The sequence below is a fragment of the Cololabis saira genome, chromosome 12, assembly GCF_033807715.1.
Source record: "Cololabis saira isolate AMF1-May2022 chromosome 12, fColSai1.1, whole genome shotgun sequence".
Lineage (NCBI taxonomy): Eukaryota > Metazoa > Chordata > Actinopteri > Beloniformes > Belonidae > Cololabis > Cololabis saira.
The window spans coordinates 32,835,799-32,854,732 of NC_084598.1; the positions used below are offsets into that span (position 1 = coordinate 32,835,799).

The following is an 18,934-nucleotide window of genomic DNA, read 5'->3' on the forward strand; positions in this document are numbered from 1 at the left end:
TGTGACATAAGTATCTGTATTTATTTCAGTGGTTAAACATTTACAGTAGTGTCCAGTAAACATCCAGTGTATTTCAGGCATTTATAATTATTGTTATCATGAACTCCACGCCTATTAAATGTAATACTATTTGTAAAATCTTTTTCATATAAATTACAGTCATAAAATGAACCATGTTCTATTCTTTATACATGAAGCCATCTACAGTAAAATACATTTACACGAAAATCTAGAGGAATATAAATACACATGCTGCACCAGCAACCATTTAAATTACAACTAACAACTTTCCCATGAAAACAAAAGGGTCCTAAACATCTCACGTGCCACCGGGAGGCGTTCACTCTCGATTGGAGATTATTGTGATCCATTAACAACAGGTCTCAGTTACACTGCGCTGTTGAGTGTTTATGGCTTTCCACGCTGGCTGAGGGGAACCCAGCTCGTGTTAAATGTGTGCCAGCACCATTTCACTCTGTTACTGGTGTGAGACAAATGCATTCTTCAGCTGGTGCTAAACCCGGACAAGGGCTTTCAAAATCTGCTGGTGGGTGGCTTAATACAAATATTTACCGCATCGACTGTTAATGTAAATATAGCCAAATTTAATTTGGTGTGTTAGCCAAGTATCTTCTTTAAAGCCACTCTTTGTAGCAAATGACGTGGAACAGTATTTACATCAGGGGTCTCAGACTCCAGTCCTCAAGGGCCACATTCCTGCATGTATAAGGGCCATGCAGGAGAAAAAATATGTGAGAGGGGAAGATTTTTTTTTTATTGTGCACTTCGAGAAAAGTCGAAATGTCGAAAAAAAAGTCGAAATGTCCAGAATAATGTTGAAATACAATTTCGAGAAAAAAGTCAAAATGTCGCGATTAATGTTGAAATAGAATTTCAAGAATAAAGTCGAAATTTCGCGTATAAAGCCGAAATTTCGTGAATAATGTTGGGACTTCGAGAATAAAGTTGAAATACATTTCGACTTTTTTCTCGAAATTGTACTTCAACATTATTCTCGACATTATGAATTTTTTCTCAACATTTCGACATTAATCTCAACATTTCAACTTTTTTCTCGACATTTCGACTTTTTTCTCGAAGTGCATAATGAAAAAAAATCTTCCTCCTCCAAAATATAATTTATTTTTCTCCTGTCTGGCCCTAATACTCTTCCGTACTGGTGCCTAGCCTATATATATATATATATATATATATATATATATATATATATATATATATATATATATATATATATATATATATATATATACACACATATGTCATTTTTTTATCCAAATTTGTGATTTTATTGTACTTCCTTTAAAGACAGAAGGGTGGTAAAAGAATAGATTTGTGGCTTGAGACTGTGCCGTGAGAGGATGGAATCAGGAAACTGTGGGACCCAAAACTGCTGATTACGCCCACATTTGTGGTCACCACTTCATTGCTGATGCGCAGAGGTGCTGAAGGTGCATAAACGTCCTCTTTTATATTAGTAAACATCTCCAAAGCTGCACTGACTGACACTTGCTGTCTTCACCCGAGAAGAGGAGGGGTCATTAACAGCATCAGGCCCTGGTGCAGTGCACCTCTGCAGAGACAGAGTGGTATTACAGGTCGTGCCAGACTGTCCCCACTCATTAGAACAGTATTGTCAGTGGCTTGTCTGTAAATGCAGCAGATGTATTTGTCCTTTGTGATCAGAGCTGGTATTGCTACATAGAGTGGCTTTAAACAATAAAAATAGTATTATTTCCTTCTTTGTCCAGAAGTGTCTCGAGAAGCCAAATGTGTTACTGCTTTTTGTAATTTTCTGATTGTCTGAAAGATTAGCTGATGTCCTGAACAGATGTGCACTCAGACAATGGAATAGTGCAATAGTTGGGGACTATTTTCACGGGATTGATGCACGTTTGGAGCTCAATATTTGCAGCTCCAGGCGAATGCTCGGGACTGACTTATCGGATCTGCTGGTAGTGAAGGAACACGTCACCCCATGACTCGCTCATAACATTGCACACAAAGGTGAGGCCTTTGGCATAGGATGAAGAGCGACACCCGTACACGGCCAGATTCACGTCTCATCACTGCCGGAGGGATTCAGATATGCAAAGATCCGATCGGGCATCCATTTCCATTCAAAGCTGCAGTTTTCTGCAGGATAAGCCGACTGCAGAACATGTCGCAACACGAGAGAAGGGATGTGATTTGTCTTGATGCATGTGGTGATTAGATGAATGGATCTTCTGCACCTCTCCGGCTCCATGAGTGCTGGTTTGAGTGCTTCCTTTAACCTGATTTCAGATTCTTAAATGAAACGTTTCAGCCAACGGTAACTGCTATTAAAAAGGTTTAACAACAAAACGGGTAAAGAAAAAAGGTTTTCATCTGAACTGTTGTATACAAAGTCATTAAAAGCCTTTTATTTTTCATTTAAATGTGTGAAATATGAAATAAAAGCTTTGCGCTCTCTCTAGTATGCTGGAGGAAACTGTTGACATTCGGTTTAGAAAAAATACAAAAACGGTAAACCTCTTGGCTTATTTTAACATCCATATATCACACTGAAGCCCTGCGCCTATCTAGAATTAAAACAACCACCCTGAAGCTTTCAGATGCTGGAATGGCAGTGAAAGCGGTCAGTCTTTCCCCTTCAGTTTCTGAGTGACACATTTGATGCGGATATTTTCTCTGAGGTTGCGGAGGCGCGCGCTGCGACTCGTGATTTCCTCCACGTAGGTTCTGGGGAACCAGCCCCGCTCCCCGTCAGAGAGTCTGATGCCCTCCACCCAGCCTGAGGAAAAACACGGCAGCACTCAGTCATCAAACGCACCAGCGCACATTTCCCACACCCAAGACCTTCCCCAAACTCTTACCATCGCCTGTGATAGTCTTAGCGTGGAGAATGTCGGCCTTTTCCAGCGTTAACTCGTCATGCTCTTGGGCTTGGTAGCTTTTGATGCACTGAACCTGGGATATATCTATAAGGAAAAGATAAAGAGGAAAGAATTTTAAGAGGCTTATTCCAAGTCAGTGTGCACCTGCAGGTCTCTACTAGGGATGGGCGGTATGGACTAAAAAATGTATCACGATCATTTCTGGCATTTATCCCCATAACGATAAAAATGATGATAAAAGAAATACCAATTCAACTCCATCTTTGTAACTATAAATCTATCACCACATTCAGTCTTTGGAGCCCCCAAAACACTGCTCTAAAAGATACTAAATGCTACTAAACTACACCAATTAAATTGAATGAATAAAAACCAATTAAATTAGGTACACCTGTACTACAAAACTGTAATGACTCAGATCCGCCATGTTTGTTACACAAACACGTCATCAGCGGGAATTTATCCTTCTTTCTTTCTTCCTTTCTTCCTTTCTTCCTTCCTTCCTTCCTTCTTTCTTTTTCTCCTTCCTTCTTCCCTTCCTCTTTTCTCCACTCCTTCCTTCCTTCCTTCCTTCCTTCCTTCCTTCCTTCCTGGCTCATATCCTTCCTTCCTTCCTTCCTTCCTTCCTTCCTTCCTTCCTTCCTTCCTTCCTTCCTTCCTTCCCTCCTTCCCTCCTTCCCTCCTTCCTTCCTTCCTTCCTTCCTTCCTTCCTTCCTTCCTTCCTTCCCTCCTTCCCTCCTTCCCTCCTTCCCTCCTTCCCTCCTTCCTTCCCTCCTTCCTTCCTTCCTTCCTTCCTTCCTTCCTTCCTTCCTAAAGCTTTACACAAAAACGTCATCAAGGGGAATTTATCGTTTTTACCGCGAGATGACAAATTCTTACCGTGGGGAATTTTTTTGACGGTATATCGTGAACGGTAAAATATCGCCCATTCCTAGTCTATACTCACCATCGTTTTCAGTGGCTTGCTCGATGTCCTGCAGCGGGTTCGATGGAAACATCGCAGTGATCCATCGCTGCTTCCCGCTCCTGATCAGACACAGAAGCAGAGAGAGCTGCTAAACTGACCCGAAGCGTCGGTACTGACGAGCGATTAGACGTGGAGGTGTTACTCACTCGGTGTGGGATTTCAGCAGGATCTGATGTTTGAGCTGCTGGCCTTCACACAGCTGCAGGTGGAAGATGAAGCCTGAGATGCCCTGCAGCTTCTTGCTGAGGTCTTTCACTTTTAAGTCTCCAATCTTGGCGTGGACAAACACCATGAACTTCCACGTACTGCAGAGGAAATGTCACTGGTGTCATTTTACCATCCACATCAATAAGTGCAGCTTTTTTAAATATGTCACTCTAAAGGGAGTGGTTTTAAGCTTTCACGCGATTCCCGGTCAAAGGTCACGGCCGTGTAACCTCAAAGTCTGTGCTAATCACTGTTGCTTTCTCAGCTGAGTTTAATCCTGTGTTAGACCCCAGAGTGACCTCTTAAACTCAAATGAACCTCTCTTTGTGTCTGAGGTGTAACCTGCAGCTTTCCAATGAGAGCAAACTCAGCAAATGTGTTTTAATATCAACGTCGAGCCACAATCTGACATGGAACCTCCCGTTGTGTCATCACGATGGGTTGACGTGGGCCGCAACACAGACAGTATAAAACAACGGACGAAGCTTTCGGTCACGTGACTCAGTGGTTTGTGAAGAGCCGTTTTGAAGGCGGTTTTCTTGGTACGCGGTGCAGCCATGTTGCTCAGGATGCCAACGGCACCAACGTGTGTCGATCAAAGTTTGCTTTGGCTACCAGTTCCTTCAGCGCAAACCTGCCACAATATTGGCATCGAAATCGAATCGGTTCATCGTTGAAAGCTGTAGCACCGCAGGAAAGAGCCTTCACTGCCACCTAGTGTTCGGCTGAGTAACTACAGAACAACTAACGAGTATAAACACTAACACCGCCTTGTACATCTACACAGGGCCGCCGCAAAGGGTGCGAACCGTGCGACCGCACGGGGCCTCACGCCCCAAGGGGCCTCGCGCTATGGGCCTTTTTTTTTTTCTCTCGTTTTTTCCCTTATAAATATCAACAGTCACGTTCCATTACAGAACTAAATGTGTACTAGTCTGTGCATATCAATAAATATATGTGCAATGATGTTGTTCAATACAACTGATCAGACCAAGCGCAGACACAAGCTGCTCTGATCCAGACGGGTGGAGTGTGGAACAAACTGTCGAGAGAACGAGACAGATTCAGGAAATTTCCATCAGGGGATGAAAAAAGAAAAAAACTAAAGAAAATGGAAGACTTTAATGCCTCTCTGAAAGGCTCGTTTGATAAATTTGTTACAAAAATCACTGATCCGACCGGGTCTCAAGCAGCCGCGGGGCCCCGCGTCGAGGCAAGAGATGATGATGAGGCAGGGGAAGGTATCCAGTATTTAACTAATTGGAGAGTTAAAATTGCGCATATAGACACCCGATCCGACCCAAAAAATAAAAATTTTTTGCCCCCCCGCCCCCGGCAATTTCGCACAGGGCCTCGCAAATCTCCCAGACGGCTCTGCATCTACATGTATAGTTGTTACGTAGAAACATAAAATAGTCTTAAAGTTGTAAAACAGTGTGACATGTCTACTTCAAAATGTGATAAATGACTTCAAAATGAAGTCACAAAGTCTTATCTGTCATGCTCGATGGAGTGAAAGTGGCTTCTAAATAATGATCAATGATTCAGACTGAAACCACCTCTGTCCCAGTTTAGCGTATCCTTATCTTTACTGTGTAATAAAAGGATATAGTCATAGTCATAGATAGTAAAGATCTCCAAGATCAGTGTGGTCAGAGTACTTGGCCAGTGTACTGATGATGCACGCGTGCAGAGCATGCATCATCAGTACAACGGCCACATTTAACTCAGCAATATTTTCTTTTTGGTCTCGTGAGAGCCCTTCTTCGGCTCGGCCCCGTTGCATCACTCACTCCTTCCTCTTGGAAAGCAGCAGGCAGTCGTTGAACAAGTGGAGGTACACAGGCCTGGTGGGCAGCTTGAGCTTTGATCCAGAAATACTCATCATTGGAGTGTCCACTTCCAGAAGCTCGCCGTGTTTTACAAGCCAGCGAGACTGAGAGATCAGCGGAAAGATCTGCAAAGTCAGAAAGCAGGAATTCACTTTAAAAAAAAACTCACAACACAAACTCAAAAACTCTCCCAAATGTGTCAGATGATGAGATAAAACTATAAACTCCACTTACTTTGCCCTCAAAGTGAATTTTCTTGTTGAGGTGGATGAGTTCCTCCATCCTCTTCATTGACTGCACACTGGAATTACACTCTTTGATGATCTAAGAAGGCACACAGCATCATAGTTATTACTGTCATGCCTCACCAGTGATAATACTGGTACTCATCCAACCGGCTATTAAAAGATGATCATCACCACCTTTTTTAGCTCATTAAAAGCTTTGGTGGCAGTGTCCTCATCCCGAGAGCCCGGCGTTGTCCTCTTTAGGATATTCTGGAAAATAATGGATTGAAATTGTTGATTTTGATGGTAAACCAAAGAGCAAACTATGCTTTTGTCACACTTTGTTGTCGCCGGGTTCCACCGCGGGATCCAGCTGCTAAACCAGTCCAAGTTTTGCATCTTCAACAGCTCAGTCTAAACGGGCTTCAAGTGCAAACATGAATTCTGCAGTGAATGTTTTATCACGTACCTCCACAAGCATTTTAAGCCGTGTGATCCTCTGAAAGGGGAGGATTAGAAAAGAGGTCAGAGGAAGTCGCTGGCAGACCGGGTCCTCCTCCAAGCGGGCCAGGATCCCGGGGAAACGAGGGTTCTCGTGCCTGAGGGGACGAGGACATTAAGGGAAACTGCTTCATAACTTTATGTGAAAATATATCAAAATCCTGCAGCATTTTATACTCCAACAGAGAGACAGAGAGAAAAGTTCTGCTTTCTTAAGATGAGCCATTATGCAAGTTATGTCATGCAGGTGTAAAATAACACCTGAGCGCCTTTGCAGGAAATTTTGGACTTCTAGCATGAAACAGTTGTACTTAATAAGCTCAGGAATGGAAATACAAACATAGTGATCTTATCTCAAGATATTTACAGACACATTACAGAGTTAATACAACCTTAGGCCTGTTATTAAATAGTAGGGAGTGTAAACTTATGTTAATGACCAAAAAAACAATGAAGCAGTGAGAATGAAAAGTGTGTTTCTGGCAAAATCCTAATTAACGTGAGCACAGAGGACAACAGAGTTAAATAAATAAAAAAATAGAATAAATAAATACTAAAACAAGCCTCTGATGGGACTCAGATCTCCTTCCACCGAAGTGATAGTGTGGATATGGTCCCAACAGACAAACAAGGGTCATTTAAACTTTGTAAGTGTACAAAATGTTGCTGCTAACTTGTCAAGCTGTCTGATATTTATTGATATTTATCGTTATTTTAATCTATCTATCTATCATAAGTTTGTAAAAGTCGACTGCAACAACATCAGTGATCAGCCTGTACCAACTTATCACAAGAAAGCAGCAAGAATATGAAAAACATTTTTTGTACACACATAAAATTAAAATGACCTAATTTTTTTAGTTTACACTCCCAATGATGGATCCGGGGTGGTTTTAACCCCAGAAGGTTTCTTTTCAAACTATTACTCACAGTAGTCGCTGGTATGTCTGCTCCTGATAAGCTTGGTTGGTTACATAAGGTAAATAAACCTTTCGTAAAGCCGGACAGTGATCCAGAACGATGTCACAGACATCAAAACGGAGAATATCTTCCTCCAGCCTGTGCTCCAGATCCAGGAGAAACCTGCAGCGAGAGCAAAGATACACTCAGAGGGCAGGAGACGATGGCCGGGGGGATAAAACACAAACCCCAGGGCAATGGGGGCAGCTGTCTGCGCATCACTTCACCTCTCACTAGGGGTGTAACGATACACTAATCTCACGATACGGTACGATACACGATATTCAGGTCACGATAACAATACAATATTATAACAGTATATTTTTAAAAACCTTGAATGAGGAACATATGACTGGAAAAAATTGTCTTTTATTTGAAAGACACAAAATACAAAAAAATGCTGTGCATTACAGTTTGTAATGCTTTATAACTGTTTAAGTTTTAAAGAGAAAGCCAGACCAACTATTTTCTACAAACTGAACTAAAAGTAAATGTCAGGTTTGCATTATGCATCTTCAGTTTCATACAAGTACAAATATTTAGCGACAAACTGAATAGTTTCTCTCATGTATCATTTGACTTTTTTCTTTTCCAGAAATTTAACAACTACAATTAAATAAATAAATAAAAGTAAATAAATACATACAATTTTACATCATAAAAAAGATTGATTCATGCTCACCTTATAAGTGTAAGAGGAGATTTATTTTTGTTAAGAAGGTTATTTTGGTAATTCAGGGTTCATTATTTTATAAATATATTCTTTATATTCTGATGTAAATCAGGGACTATAATGACACTAGTCAGTTTATCTGTAGTGATTAGTCTGTTTTAGATTGGGCGGAGTGATACGCCACAGTACGGCACTAAGTGCTGTGTTGATGTTCTAAAATCCTACACTGTTGAGGGACATTAAAGTACACTGGAACTCGGAAGACGGTGCCGCCGTGTTTATCCTACTAGAAAGGTTTAATTTAATAAGGTAAGGCTTAACTCTACACCAGCCTTACATAAGTAAAGGTTCAGAGCTTAAAACCCTGCTAGAGTCCCGTGATCGGGACCACAAAACGGTACTAGTTTCTTCTGAGAGGAGTAAGATTTTGGTCCGTGGGTCGAGGCGCGGTCGGCACGCGTTACTAGTCAACACAATAGATTAATATTAATAACCCAATATCGTGATACACTATGTCACCTCCACGACACGTATCGTGACGTTTTTGTATCGCTAAATTTCGTGGTACGATATATTGTTACACCCCTACCTCTCACTGACATCTTTGACCTCGGGGAGCTTGGAGAAAAGCCACTGCCGGCCCTGAGCTCCCAGACAGTCGGCCAGCTCGTGAGACAGCATGAAGTGGTCCACCGCAATCGTCAAACTACGAATGTACGATGCCTCAGATGTCACAAGTTCAAACTTGGCCTGACGTAGGAAAAGACGCAGGGTTTCAGCGTCATCAATGCCGATGCAGTCAAACAGAGAACAGTAAAATCTAAGCCTTTCACCTCCTGTAGTTTCCTCTCCTCGTTGCTGAAGTTGTCCAGCTGGCCGCTGGTCCGAACATCGGGTATATCCTGCCACAGAGCGAAAGCGGAGCCTCGCGAGGAGCGAAAGGAACTGGACGGGGACAGATTAGATGGAGACGGGGTCCCGTCGGACCCCTCGTCCCTGAGCCCGTCCTCCTCTGTGCCCGGCTCCTTCCCCTGCTGCCTCTGGATCTCTCTGTTGATGGCAACGTCACTGTACTCCTGGTACAAGATCGCTGCAAGATCAAAACATTGGTTGAACAAAAGAAAAGAAGAAGAAAGAAAAAGGAGCAAGATGCAGGTATTTACAGGTTAATACAAGGGAAATCCCCATTTGGGGGAAACTTACAACTCGGCAAAAAGCGTGACAGTCGATTGGAGCTGGGAACAGCTGCATGTGAGCACAGGTCTTCTTCTATGGACTTCTTACGCATCCTGTGAAGAAATCGTACAATTACATCAACGGATGTTATTTCATCTTTGACCTTTGCTTCTATTGGAAACTTCTTACCCCATTTTTGTGCTCCAGCGGTTCCCAGGCATCCCATTGTCGCCGCTGGGTGTTGGTGCGACGGGACTGATGGGGGCGCTGTCACTAGAGCCTCCTGAGCTGCGGTGTCTGTGGTTGGATTTATCTACGGGATATATCAAAACCATACGGTGCTCGTGTAAATAATCAATCAGATGTATTAACACTTGTGCTGTCTTTGGGTCAAGAGAGGGTGAAGGGAGGAAAGAAGGAATGAAGGAAGGGAGAAAAGACGGAAGGGAGGAAAGAAGGGAGAAAAGATGGAAGGGAGGAAAGATGGAAGTAAGGAAGAAAGGAGAAAAGAAGGAAAGAAGGAAGGAAGTAGGAAAGGGAGTAAGGAAGGGAGAAAAGATGGAAGGAAGGAAAGAAAGGAGAAAAGATGGAAGGAAGGGAGAAAGGAGAAAAGAAGGAAGGAAGTAGGAAAGGGAGTAAGGAAGGGAGAAAAGATGGAAGGAAGGAAAGAAAGGAGAAAAGATGGAAGGGAGGAAAGAAGGGAGAAAATATGGAAGGAAGGAAGAAAGGAGAAAAGAAGGAAAGAAGGAAGGAAGTAGGAAAGGGAGTAAGGAAAGGAGAAAAGATGGAAGGAAGGAAAGAAGGAAGTAAGGAATAAAGGAGAAAAGAAGGAATGAAGGAAGGGAGAAAATATGGAAGGAAGGAAAGAAGGATGTAAGGAAGAAAGGAGAAAAGAAGGAAGGAAGTAGGAAAGGGAGTAAGGAAAGGAGAAAAGATGGAAGGGAGGAAAGAAGGGAAAAGATGAAAGGGAGGAAAGAATGGATAAAAGATGGAAAGAAGGAAGGAAGTAGGAAAGGGAGTAAGGAAAGGAGAAAAGATGGAAGGGAGGAAAGAAGGGAGAAAAGGAAAGAAAGAAGGAAAAGCAAAGAAGGTAATAAAGTAACGAATGACGAAAGGGAGGTAGGAAGAAAAAGGAGTAAAGGAGGGTAAAAAGGAGGAAAAGAGGAAAGGAAGAAGGAAGGAGAGAGCAGGAGGAAAGAAGGACAGAAGAATTGGGTAATTTTGACCCAAAGGCACAAGGGTTAAAGTTCCCTCAAAACACATGCCAGAGATTTGTTGTGCACATCAGATGTTTCAGCTGCACTCACTGTCAGGGTTGGGGACGAGGCTGTTGGAGCTCTGTCTGTCCCTGGAAGCCACCCGAGCAGACAGCGACTTCCCCAGCTTCAGCGTGAAGGAGTTCTTCCTCTGAGACAGCTGCAGCCTGGATATCAGCTCTGAGGCCGAGAAGCGCCGCCGCTCCTGGTCGCCTTGGCGACCGCGAGTCTGAGAGTTTCCTCCCGAGGGAAGCGATGTCTCCAAACATCTGCTCTCACCCCCCGCGCACAATTCGGAGTCTTCTATTATCTGCAGGGGTTCTGCAGCTACGCTGAAGATGTCCTCCTGACTGAGGTTCGGGAGGTCTGCAGCACCGTCACTGGAGGAAAGAGTTGAGGCGGCATCCAGCGAGGATAACCCGCTGAGGTCCTCTTCTAGGAAAGATGCAAAGGGTCCGGGGAAGATGTAGTCCGCCTCCAGGATGGGGCTGCCGAGCGACTCGTCGCTGGGGCTTTCTGGAGAATAGACCTGCATCTTTCGCCCTGAAGACAAGAAAACATCTTTAATAGATCGAGCTACTGAGCCCTGAACAGAGGTGTCAAGTAACAAAGTACAAATACTTCATTACCTTACTTAAGCAGAAATTTTGGTTATCTATACTTCACTGGAGTAATTATTTTTCAGACGACTTTTTACTTTTACTCCTTACATTTTCACGCAATTATCTGTACTTTTTACTCCTTACATTTTAAAAACAGCCTCGTTACTCTATTTCATTTCGGCCTTTAAAAAAAAAACTATCCAGTTAAATTGCTCCATCCGGATAGAGTGAATTTGGTTGTGGTTATTTCAGATGTTCTTGTCCAGTTTTGTTCTTACATCCGTTCCCTCAGATTCCTGCAACTAAACTTGGATGTACATTCCAATAAAGGTTAGGATAAATGATAACATGCCTCTGAAGTTTGACTTTTTGCACCATTACAATACTTATAGGCAACTAGTCATCATATCTCCTGCTCTCTGAAACACATGTTAATGCTCAATAGTACACATATATGGTTCTTTAATATATTTGCATTATACTAAGATGCATTCATTTTCAATGGCTTTTGTCCTTAATGGCTTTTTTCCCCCTTACATTACTTTTACTTTTATACTTTAAGTAGTTTTGAAACCAGTACTTTTATACTTTTACTTAAGTAAAAAACTTGAGTTGATACTTCAACTTCTACAGGAGTATTTTTAAACTCTAGTATCTATACTTCTACCTGAGTAATGAAAGTGAATACTTTTGACACCTCTGGCCCTGAAGCCTGAATTTTGCTCTGTCAACTCACGGATGGACTTCTCCTTCAGAGACCCCTGCGACGCTCTCCTCTGAAGCTGGCAGCAGTCTGAGGCCTGGAGACTGCCGAAGTCGGGTGCTGAGGGGGAGCAAGGGAACTGAGATTCCAGGGAGTCTGTGTCAGTGTACATGGAGGACAGGGGGAACGACAGAGGAAGGCTGAGAGCCGAATGCAGAGGTCGACACACCGTCGTGACGGTTCGTGGCTTCTCACTCTGCTCCTGCAAAGAAGTTCTCTCGCCGCTTTGGCTCTCAAGCTCTCCGTCATCCATCGAATTGAAATTTATCTCACGCTCATTGTCCGTCATGTGGCCGCTCTTCTGCATGTCATTCAGTTCGTTTAACGTCTGTCTGAAGTCATTGAGTGGCAGAGAGTGAGCTGTGTGTTGTGCGTCTGAAATGATGTTTGGCGTCTGAAGGCCAAAGCCGTTTAGTTTGGGAGTCACTGCCGGCTGCAGCTCGATAAAAGCCAACGTTTCCTGCTGGCACACGGCGACGTGCTTGTGATGGCAGGGGTGGAGGAGGGGCCGGCCCTCCTGGGACTCACTCGGACCCTGGGACTCCCCTGAACCCGGGATCCACATGCTGGGACTTTCTCCTCGGCAGCAAAAAGAGTAAAGGTGGGGCTGGAAGTCAGGAATGTGGGAGAATCCATACCCAGGGAACATGGTTGAGCGGGCACATGGGAGCTGCAACAGAGAAGCCACGTTAGTCCACATGCACATACAGAAGATGTATTATAGGTGCAACATTTTATTCCCCTTTATTTGTATTTGAAAAAAAGATTAGGCATATACAGGACTGTCTCAGAAAATTAGAATATTGTGATAAAGTTCTTTATTTTCTGTAATGCAATTAAAAAAACAAAAATGTTATACATTTTGGATTCATTCAAATCAACTGAAATATTGCAAGCCTTTTATTATTTTAATATTGCTGATTATGGCTTACAGTTTAAGATTAAGATTCCCAGAATATTTCAAATTTTTTTAGATAGGATATTTGAGTTTTCTTAAGCTGTAAGCCATGATCAGCAATATTAAAATAATAAAAGGCTTGCAATATTTCAGTTGATTTGTAATGAATCCAGAATGTATGCCATTTTTCTTTTTGTAATGCATGTAATGCATGTAATGCATTACAGAAAATCACAATATTCTAATTTTCTGAGACAGTCCTGTAGATAATGAAGCAAATATATTTGAATACACTATATCTGAACATAACCCATAACATAATATTAACATAGTAGAAAATATACACATGATGTGCCATTTTATGACTCCACAATAGATCTGAAATAAAACAGTCATGATCCTTTCAAGATTTTGACTTTCAGCTTTAATTTCTGAGCCTCCATAAAGTTATGGCGTTTACCATTTAGAGATTTAAACCAAGTTGTTTGGAAAAAGTGATGTAATTGTAAATAAAATCATAATTTCTGATAGTTTCTCCATGAGAGATGCTCGGCCACGTCTACACCTTTGTGCCACGGCAACATGACAAGTCCAGACTAAACTTTTCGTCCACTTCTGTAAGTAACATATACATACACATGGCCAATTAAATTCTTGCCAGTCAGTTGTCGGCATTCATTGAACTCTTTAAAACGTTTCTTAAATATTTGTTAATCCTAAAATGGTAAATAACACATTTGTTTTCTTTTTTACAATTTGGTCCACAAAGGTGTTTTCATTGATTTCCCTTCACCACTGTTGCAGAAATGAAATAAGACAGTGAAAATGTTGCTGTCCTCGGTTCAGGAGACCCGTGACCCGTGTGTCACCCATTGCGAGTGTTGGTATCTGGTCCGGTTCGGTCAGACATCCCAGGTAAATCATGAGCGGAGATACAGAAATGAGGCCGTGCCGGCTCGGACGTCAGCCAGGTTAACAAGGTCTGGGGGAATACTGGCGGGAAATGGGGGACCTGAACAAGACATGGACCAGAGATGTGTGCAGCAGATTGCTGATTGGTTTCTCATATACAGTATATACCGTATTTTCTGCATTATAAGGCGCACCTTCAATGAATGACGTATTTAAAAACTTTTTCCATATATAAGGCGCACTAAATATATGGTAAAATACCATACTATAGTTGCTGGGGTTGAGTTACTGTACGTATCTACCTGATGGAGCTGCGCTACAGGAAATGCTACAAAATCCTACAGCAAATGCAAAAAAAAACAAGAAAAGTACCTGTGGCCGGGTGGAGAGGTTGACGGGACACGCACCTGTGTCCCATCCACCTGAGTGGCTGCCACGCCTCCACCCGGCCTGCCTTTATAAGGAAGAGCTGGACAGCAGCAAAGGGGTCGGAGGAGCTGCTGTCATGCTGGGTGCTTGTGCACTGTGTGTGGGTGATTATTGAATAAAAAAGGGTCTGCACGAAAACTCTGTGTCTCTCCGTCCTTCGGTCGGGCCCCTGTGGCACGCACCCTGCCACAGTACCGTATGTCAAACTTTTTAACTTTTATTAACAAAATAAAAACCAGCTTTGCTCCGTCTCGTCAAAGTCGCCATTATGCGAGTCAGCGTCGCTGCTGTTGTCTTGAACGTCGGTGACGATTCCTGACGTTTTTAGCGCCATTACTTTGGCGACACCAACTACATTACCCACAATCCTACTGACTACAGTAACAGAAATTACTGTAATGATCATATATAAGGCACACTGCCGGTTTTTGAGAAAATTAAAGGCTTTTAGGTGCACCTTATAGTGCGGAAAATACGGTACACTTTTGCTATTCTTTTCAGTCTTTTCCTTTGTGTGCAGGTTATCTGTTGCTAACCTTATGCACTATAAATGATGAAATCCCCCAAATATTTGCCATCTTATGTCAAAAAACATTCTTACACTACTGAGTTCCTTGTATCCTACATTTTTCACAGAGCGGTGAACCTTTATCCGTCATTTCATATTGACTACTGAAGGACCCTGTGGATGCTCTGTTCATACCAGCGCTGGTGGTGGATGGTTGTGGGGCAGCAGTTCAGGGAACAGAGCCAGGATAAACTAATAATCACAGCTGCAGCAGATCCCGCATTAGTTCTCTCTTTCTGTGCTAGAAGCACCCTGAGATCAAAAGTACTACAGTTATAACTCACATCCAGAACTCTGGAAAAGGATTTATTAAACCTATTTTTGTTAATTCTGCTGCCAGTGTCAGTTTCAGGTTGTGTGATACAGTAAATGCATCGATACTCAGTTATGCTAGTCTCCTGTTTACAGATGCAAGTAGTTCAGCCTCATTTAATTCTCTCATTCAAATAGAAACATTTTTGTAAATAGGGTTGTGTCTTAGAGGATGAAACAGCCGACAGGTTTTCATGAATTATTGCAATGAACTTCTACTTTAAAATGTTTATGCCAATCTGTGAAATACATGTGAAAATATAACAAAGTACGTAGTTCCCTGAGATTCAACATAATTTCTGGATTTCTATGAAAGTGCATCTGATACATCAGACTAAACCAAAGCAGAAAAAATCAAAGCATCTTGCAATAGAATATGGTCTACTGGGCGCTAACTAGCGTTGGCTCAGCGTCACCACGATGAACATCGCTGTGTTTATCGTTTAAAATGAACAGCAGTGACGTCTGACAAACTGTTCACGGAGTTTGTGGATGTTTGGCTCTTGGTTGGAGGCGACTGATTTCAAATAAAACCACACACACAGGGACACACACCAAGCAAAACGCTCCTGCAGATAAATGAGAAACTATAGATGTGAGCAGGATGTTTAAACGTCAGGGCCGGTCTTCACACACTTAGACACACATACACACCTCGGTCTGGTGTAGTGTCTCTCCTGAGCTGTGTCTTCCTGCTCTAATTAAAGACTTCCCTCCACATAGCATTCAGCCCCTGTATTTAACCACTACACACACACACACACACACACACACACACACACACACACACACACACACACACACACACACACACACACACACACACACACACACACACACACACACACCAGCTCCAGACAGATAACCCAACAGAACAGACAGGATGAAAGCACATCCTCGACACTCTCACCTTTAACCTGAGATCTATAGTGAGCAATCAGTCAAGGTCATTGTCTGCCTTCCTGAGCCCACATGAAGAGGAGGCACCTTTTCTGATTGAATATTTACAGTGAGTGTCTGTTAAAAGCCTGCGGTGGGTCATAAAATTAGATCCCATGACAGGTTCTTTAAACACACACCAGCAGGGCTCCCTCTTGTCGTACCCTCCCCGCTTCCTGAACAAGTAATCCTCAACTTCTGGCCTAAACACCTGGTAAAGGGACGCTAGTTTGCCGAGCATGTGATCTCACGTGCACCGAGGCGTGCTGTTTTCATGCGGTCCCTGCATCACAGGTCCTCTCAGGTGGTTCTGCTACAGTCAAACTGGCTTTTATCTCTGAATCTAGTTTTCAATTTTAAACCCTCATGTGCAGTTTAATCCAACCATGTGTGCTTTCAAGCTCGGCCAGCCATCCTGTCTTTTCCTCCGTGATACTAAACTTTCGTCTGGTTCCTGTGGATTCATCTTTGATTTCCAGGGACGGTAAAAATGGAGCAGAAATGGTGTCTGGACATCATCAGCACACAACCTGGCCGAGAAATGAAGCATGTGATGAAGGCAGAACGACAACCAGACACCACTCTATCTGCACTGTAGACACTTTATGCCATTTGTTTGCACTAGTTTAGCAACCTCAGATAGGTTGTTTATATTTCTGCATTATTTAATATTATTTCATGTTAATTTCATCTGTGTATTTTTTTTTTTTTTACTCAGGAGTCGGCAACCCGCAGCTCTGGAGCCGCATGCGGCTCTTTAGCGCCGCCCTAGTGGCTCCTGGAGCTTTTTCAAAAATGTTTGACCTTTTTTTCTTCTTTTTTTTCTTTTTTTTTCTTCTTTTTTTCTCTTTTTTTCTTCCCTTTTCCTTTCCTTTTTAATCTCGACATTTCAACTTTTTTCTCGAAATTGTACTTCAACATTAATCTCGAAATTTTGACTTTTTTCTCGAAATTTTGACTTTTTTCTCGAAATTTTGACTTTTTTCTCGACATTTCGACTTTTTTCTCAACATTTCGACTTTTTTCTCGAGATTGTACTTCAACATTAATCTCGAAATTTTGACTTTTTTCTCGAAATTTTGACTTTTTTCTCGAAATTTTGACTTTTTTCTCGACATTTTGACTTTTTCCTCGACATTTCAACTTTTTTCTCGAAATTTGACTTTTTTCTCAACATTTCGCCTTTCATGTTTTTGCCTTCATTCTAAGGCTTATTCAAGACTTTTCATTTTTTGCGGCTCCAGACATAATTGTTTTTTGTGTTTTGGTCCAATATGGCTCTTTCAACATTTTGGGTTGCCGACCCCTGGTCTAACTTATTACCAATAGAACCAGGTCAGGCCTTAAACCACCCTCTTGTATAGCGCTTTATCATTTATAATCTGTATATACTGTATTTACTACAATACTTTCTGTTGCACTTCTGGTTGGATGCCAAACTGCATTTCGTTGCTCTGTACTTGTACATGTGTAATGACAATAAAGTTGAATCTAATCTAATATAATCTAAAAGACCTTATCTTTTAGATTTAGATTTTAGATTTTATCTCTGCTTTTGGCCGATGGGCTGATGGATGGAGAGGTGTCGGCTGAACTGGTTTGAACATGTGGATAGGATGCCTCCTGGATGCCATCAAGTGCTTTGGGACCTACGACATGCCGGAGAGATTACATCCCTCAGCTGGGCTGGAACACACTGATGTCCTCCCGGAGGAGCTGGAAGAGGTGGCTGGGGAGAGGGAGGTCTGGACGGCTCTGATGAGTCTGACAATAAAGCACTCTCAGCGCTCTTTTCCCATGAACACCATCTGTTTTGTATTCGTCCAGAGAGGACAGAAACACAACAACACACACAATCACTATAATATTAAAAAGCATGTGTGTCTCATTTGTTAGTTCTATTTCATTCATGTCTTTACTCTTATTTGTTAGTGGTTGCAATACAACAAAAAAACAAAAAATTGAGCAAGAAGACTTGTCACTACGGGATTGTGGGATAGCACTTCCTACCAAAACACCATTACATGTTTGCGTTCCTGTTTTTCTGCAGCTGCTGGCATTTGTTTGCACGCTTTACTCCAAAACACAGTTATTTCTGTGAAGTGAGTACTTTTTTTTGTTTTTATCTTTGAAACTATTTGCTGCAAACACTTTTGGTGTTAACTTTTAAACTAAAAATCAGGAAATCCTTCTGGGGTAAAGTGTCTTGCACGTTAAAGATAACAGTATCACATTGACCTATTTGCTGCACCTGTAACCTGCACTTGTTACTATTTCTCCTGTAATCATATCTTTATTGTACTTGTTTCCCTGGAGAATCACAGACTGGAAATCAGTGTGCCGAAATTTGTGTGCCGTGAATATGAGGTCCCTGAAAAAGCCACTCCTTCTCTTGCAGCAGAAAAGGGTGCACAGTCCAGTCGATCCTTTCTCCTTCCGTTTCTCTTCTTATGCACGCGTGCATGCGCATGCAAACGCGAGCACGCATAGAAACACAAACGGCTCCCTGTTCTCTGCTGCAGACAAAGGCGGCCTTTATCTGCGTACCTGGGCCGGGCTGCCCTGCGCACAGGACACCTGAGAGGGTGTGGGAACTGCTTATGCTGATCCACTTAAATAGTGCAGCCACCGAGCCACAGAAATACATCCAGACCACTGCTGCACGATGACGCGCACCTGTTGGTGTGTGCACGTGATTACCTGCTGCTTAGGCTCTAATCCCGCTGTATGTGCTGCATTATCTTAACTTTACCTATATATCTGCTCTCTGTCATGGGAGATCCAGCATGGATTATTTACAATGCATTCTCAAGAA

General features: G+C 42.4%; 1 protein-coding gene across 1 annotated transcript in view; it reads right to left on the reverse strand.

Annotated features, from left to right (window-relative positions):
- Positions 1 to 2: 2 nt before the first annotated feature.
- arhgef19 (Rho guanine nucleotide exchange factor (GEF) 19) overlaps positions 3 to 18,934 on the reverse strand; it is a 31,691-nt gene continuing 12,759 nt past the window's right edge. Inside the window, exons 2-16 of the mRNA XM_061736655.1 lie at positions 12,035 to 12,731; positions 10,748 to 11,239; positions 9,630 to 9,753; positions 9,468 to 9,553; positions 9,098 to 9,354; positions 8,854 to 9,014; positions 7,562 to 7,714; positions 6,600 to 6,729; positions 6,326 to 6,400; positions 6,138 to 6,227; positions 5,865 to 6,028; positions 4,011 to 4,169; positions 3,844 to 3,923; positions 2,877 to 2,981; positions 3 to 2,794 (exon numbers count right to left, since the gene is read on the reverse strand). Of these exons, the coding sequence (XP_061592639.1) occupies positions 2,640 to 2,794; positions 2,877 to 2,981; positions 3,844 to 3,923; positions 4,011 to 4,169; positions 5,865 to 6,028; positions 6,138 to 6,227; positions 6,326 to 6,400; positions 6,600 to 6,729; positions 7,562 to 7,714; positions 8,854 to 9,014; positions 9,098 to 9,354; positions 9,468 to 9,553; positions 9,630 to 9,753; positions 10,748 to 11,239; positions 12,035 to 12,710 (2,907 nt within the window). The 5' untranslated portion in view covers positions 12,711 to 12,731 and the 3' untranslated portion in view covers positions 3 to 2,639. The remainder of the gene's footprint in view (positions 2,795 to 2,876; positions 2,982 to 3,843; positions 3,924 to 4,010; positions 4,170 to 5,864; positions 6,029 to 6,137; positions 6,228 to 6,325; positions 6,401 to 6,599; positions 6,730 to 7,561; positions 7,715 to 8,853; positions 9,015 to 9,097; positions 9,355 to 9,467; positions 9,554 to 9,629; positions 9,754 to 10,747; positions 11,240 to 12,034; positions 12,732 to 18,934) is intronic.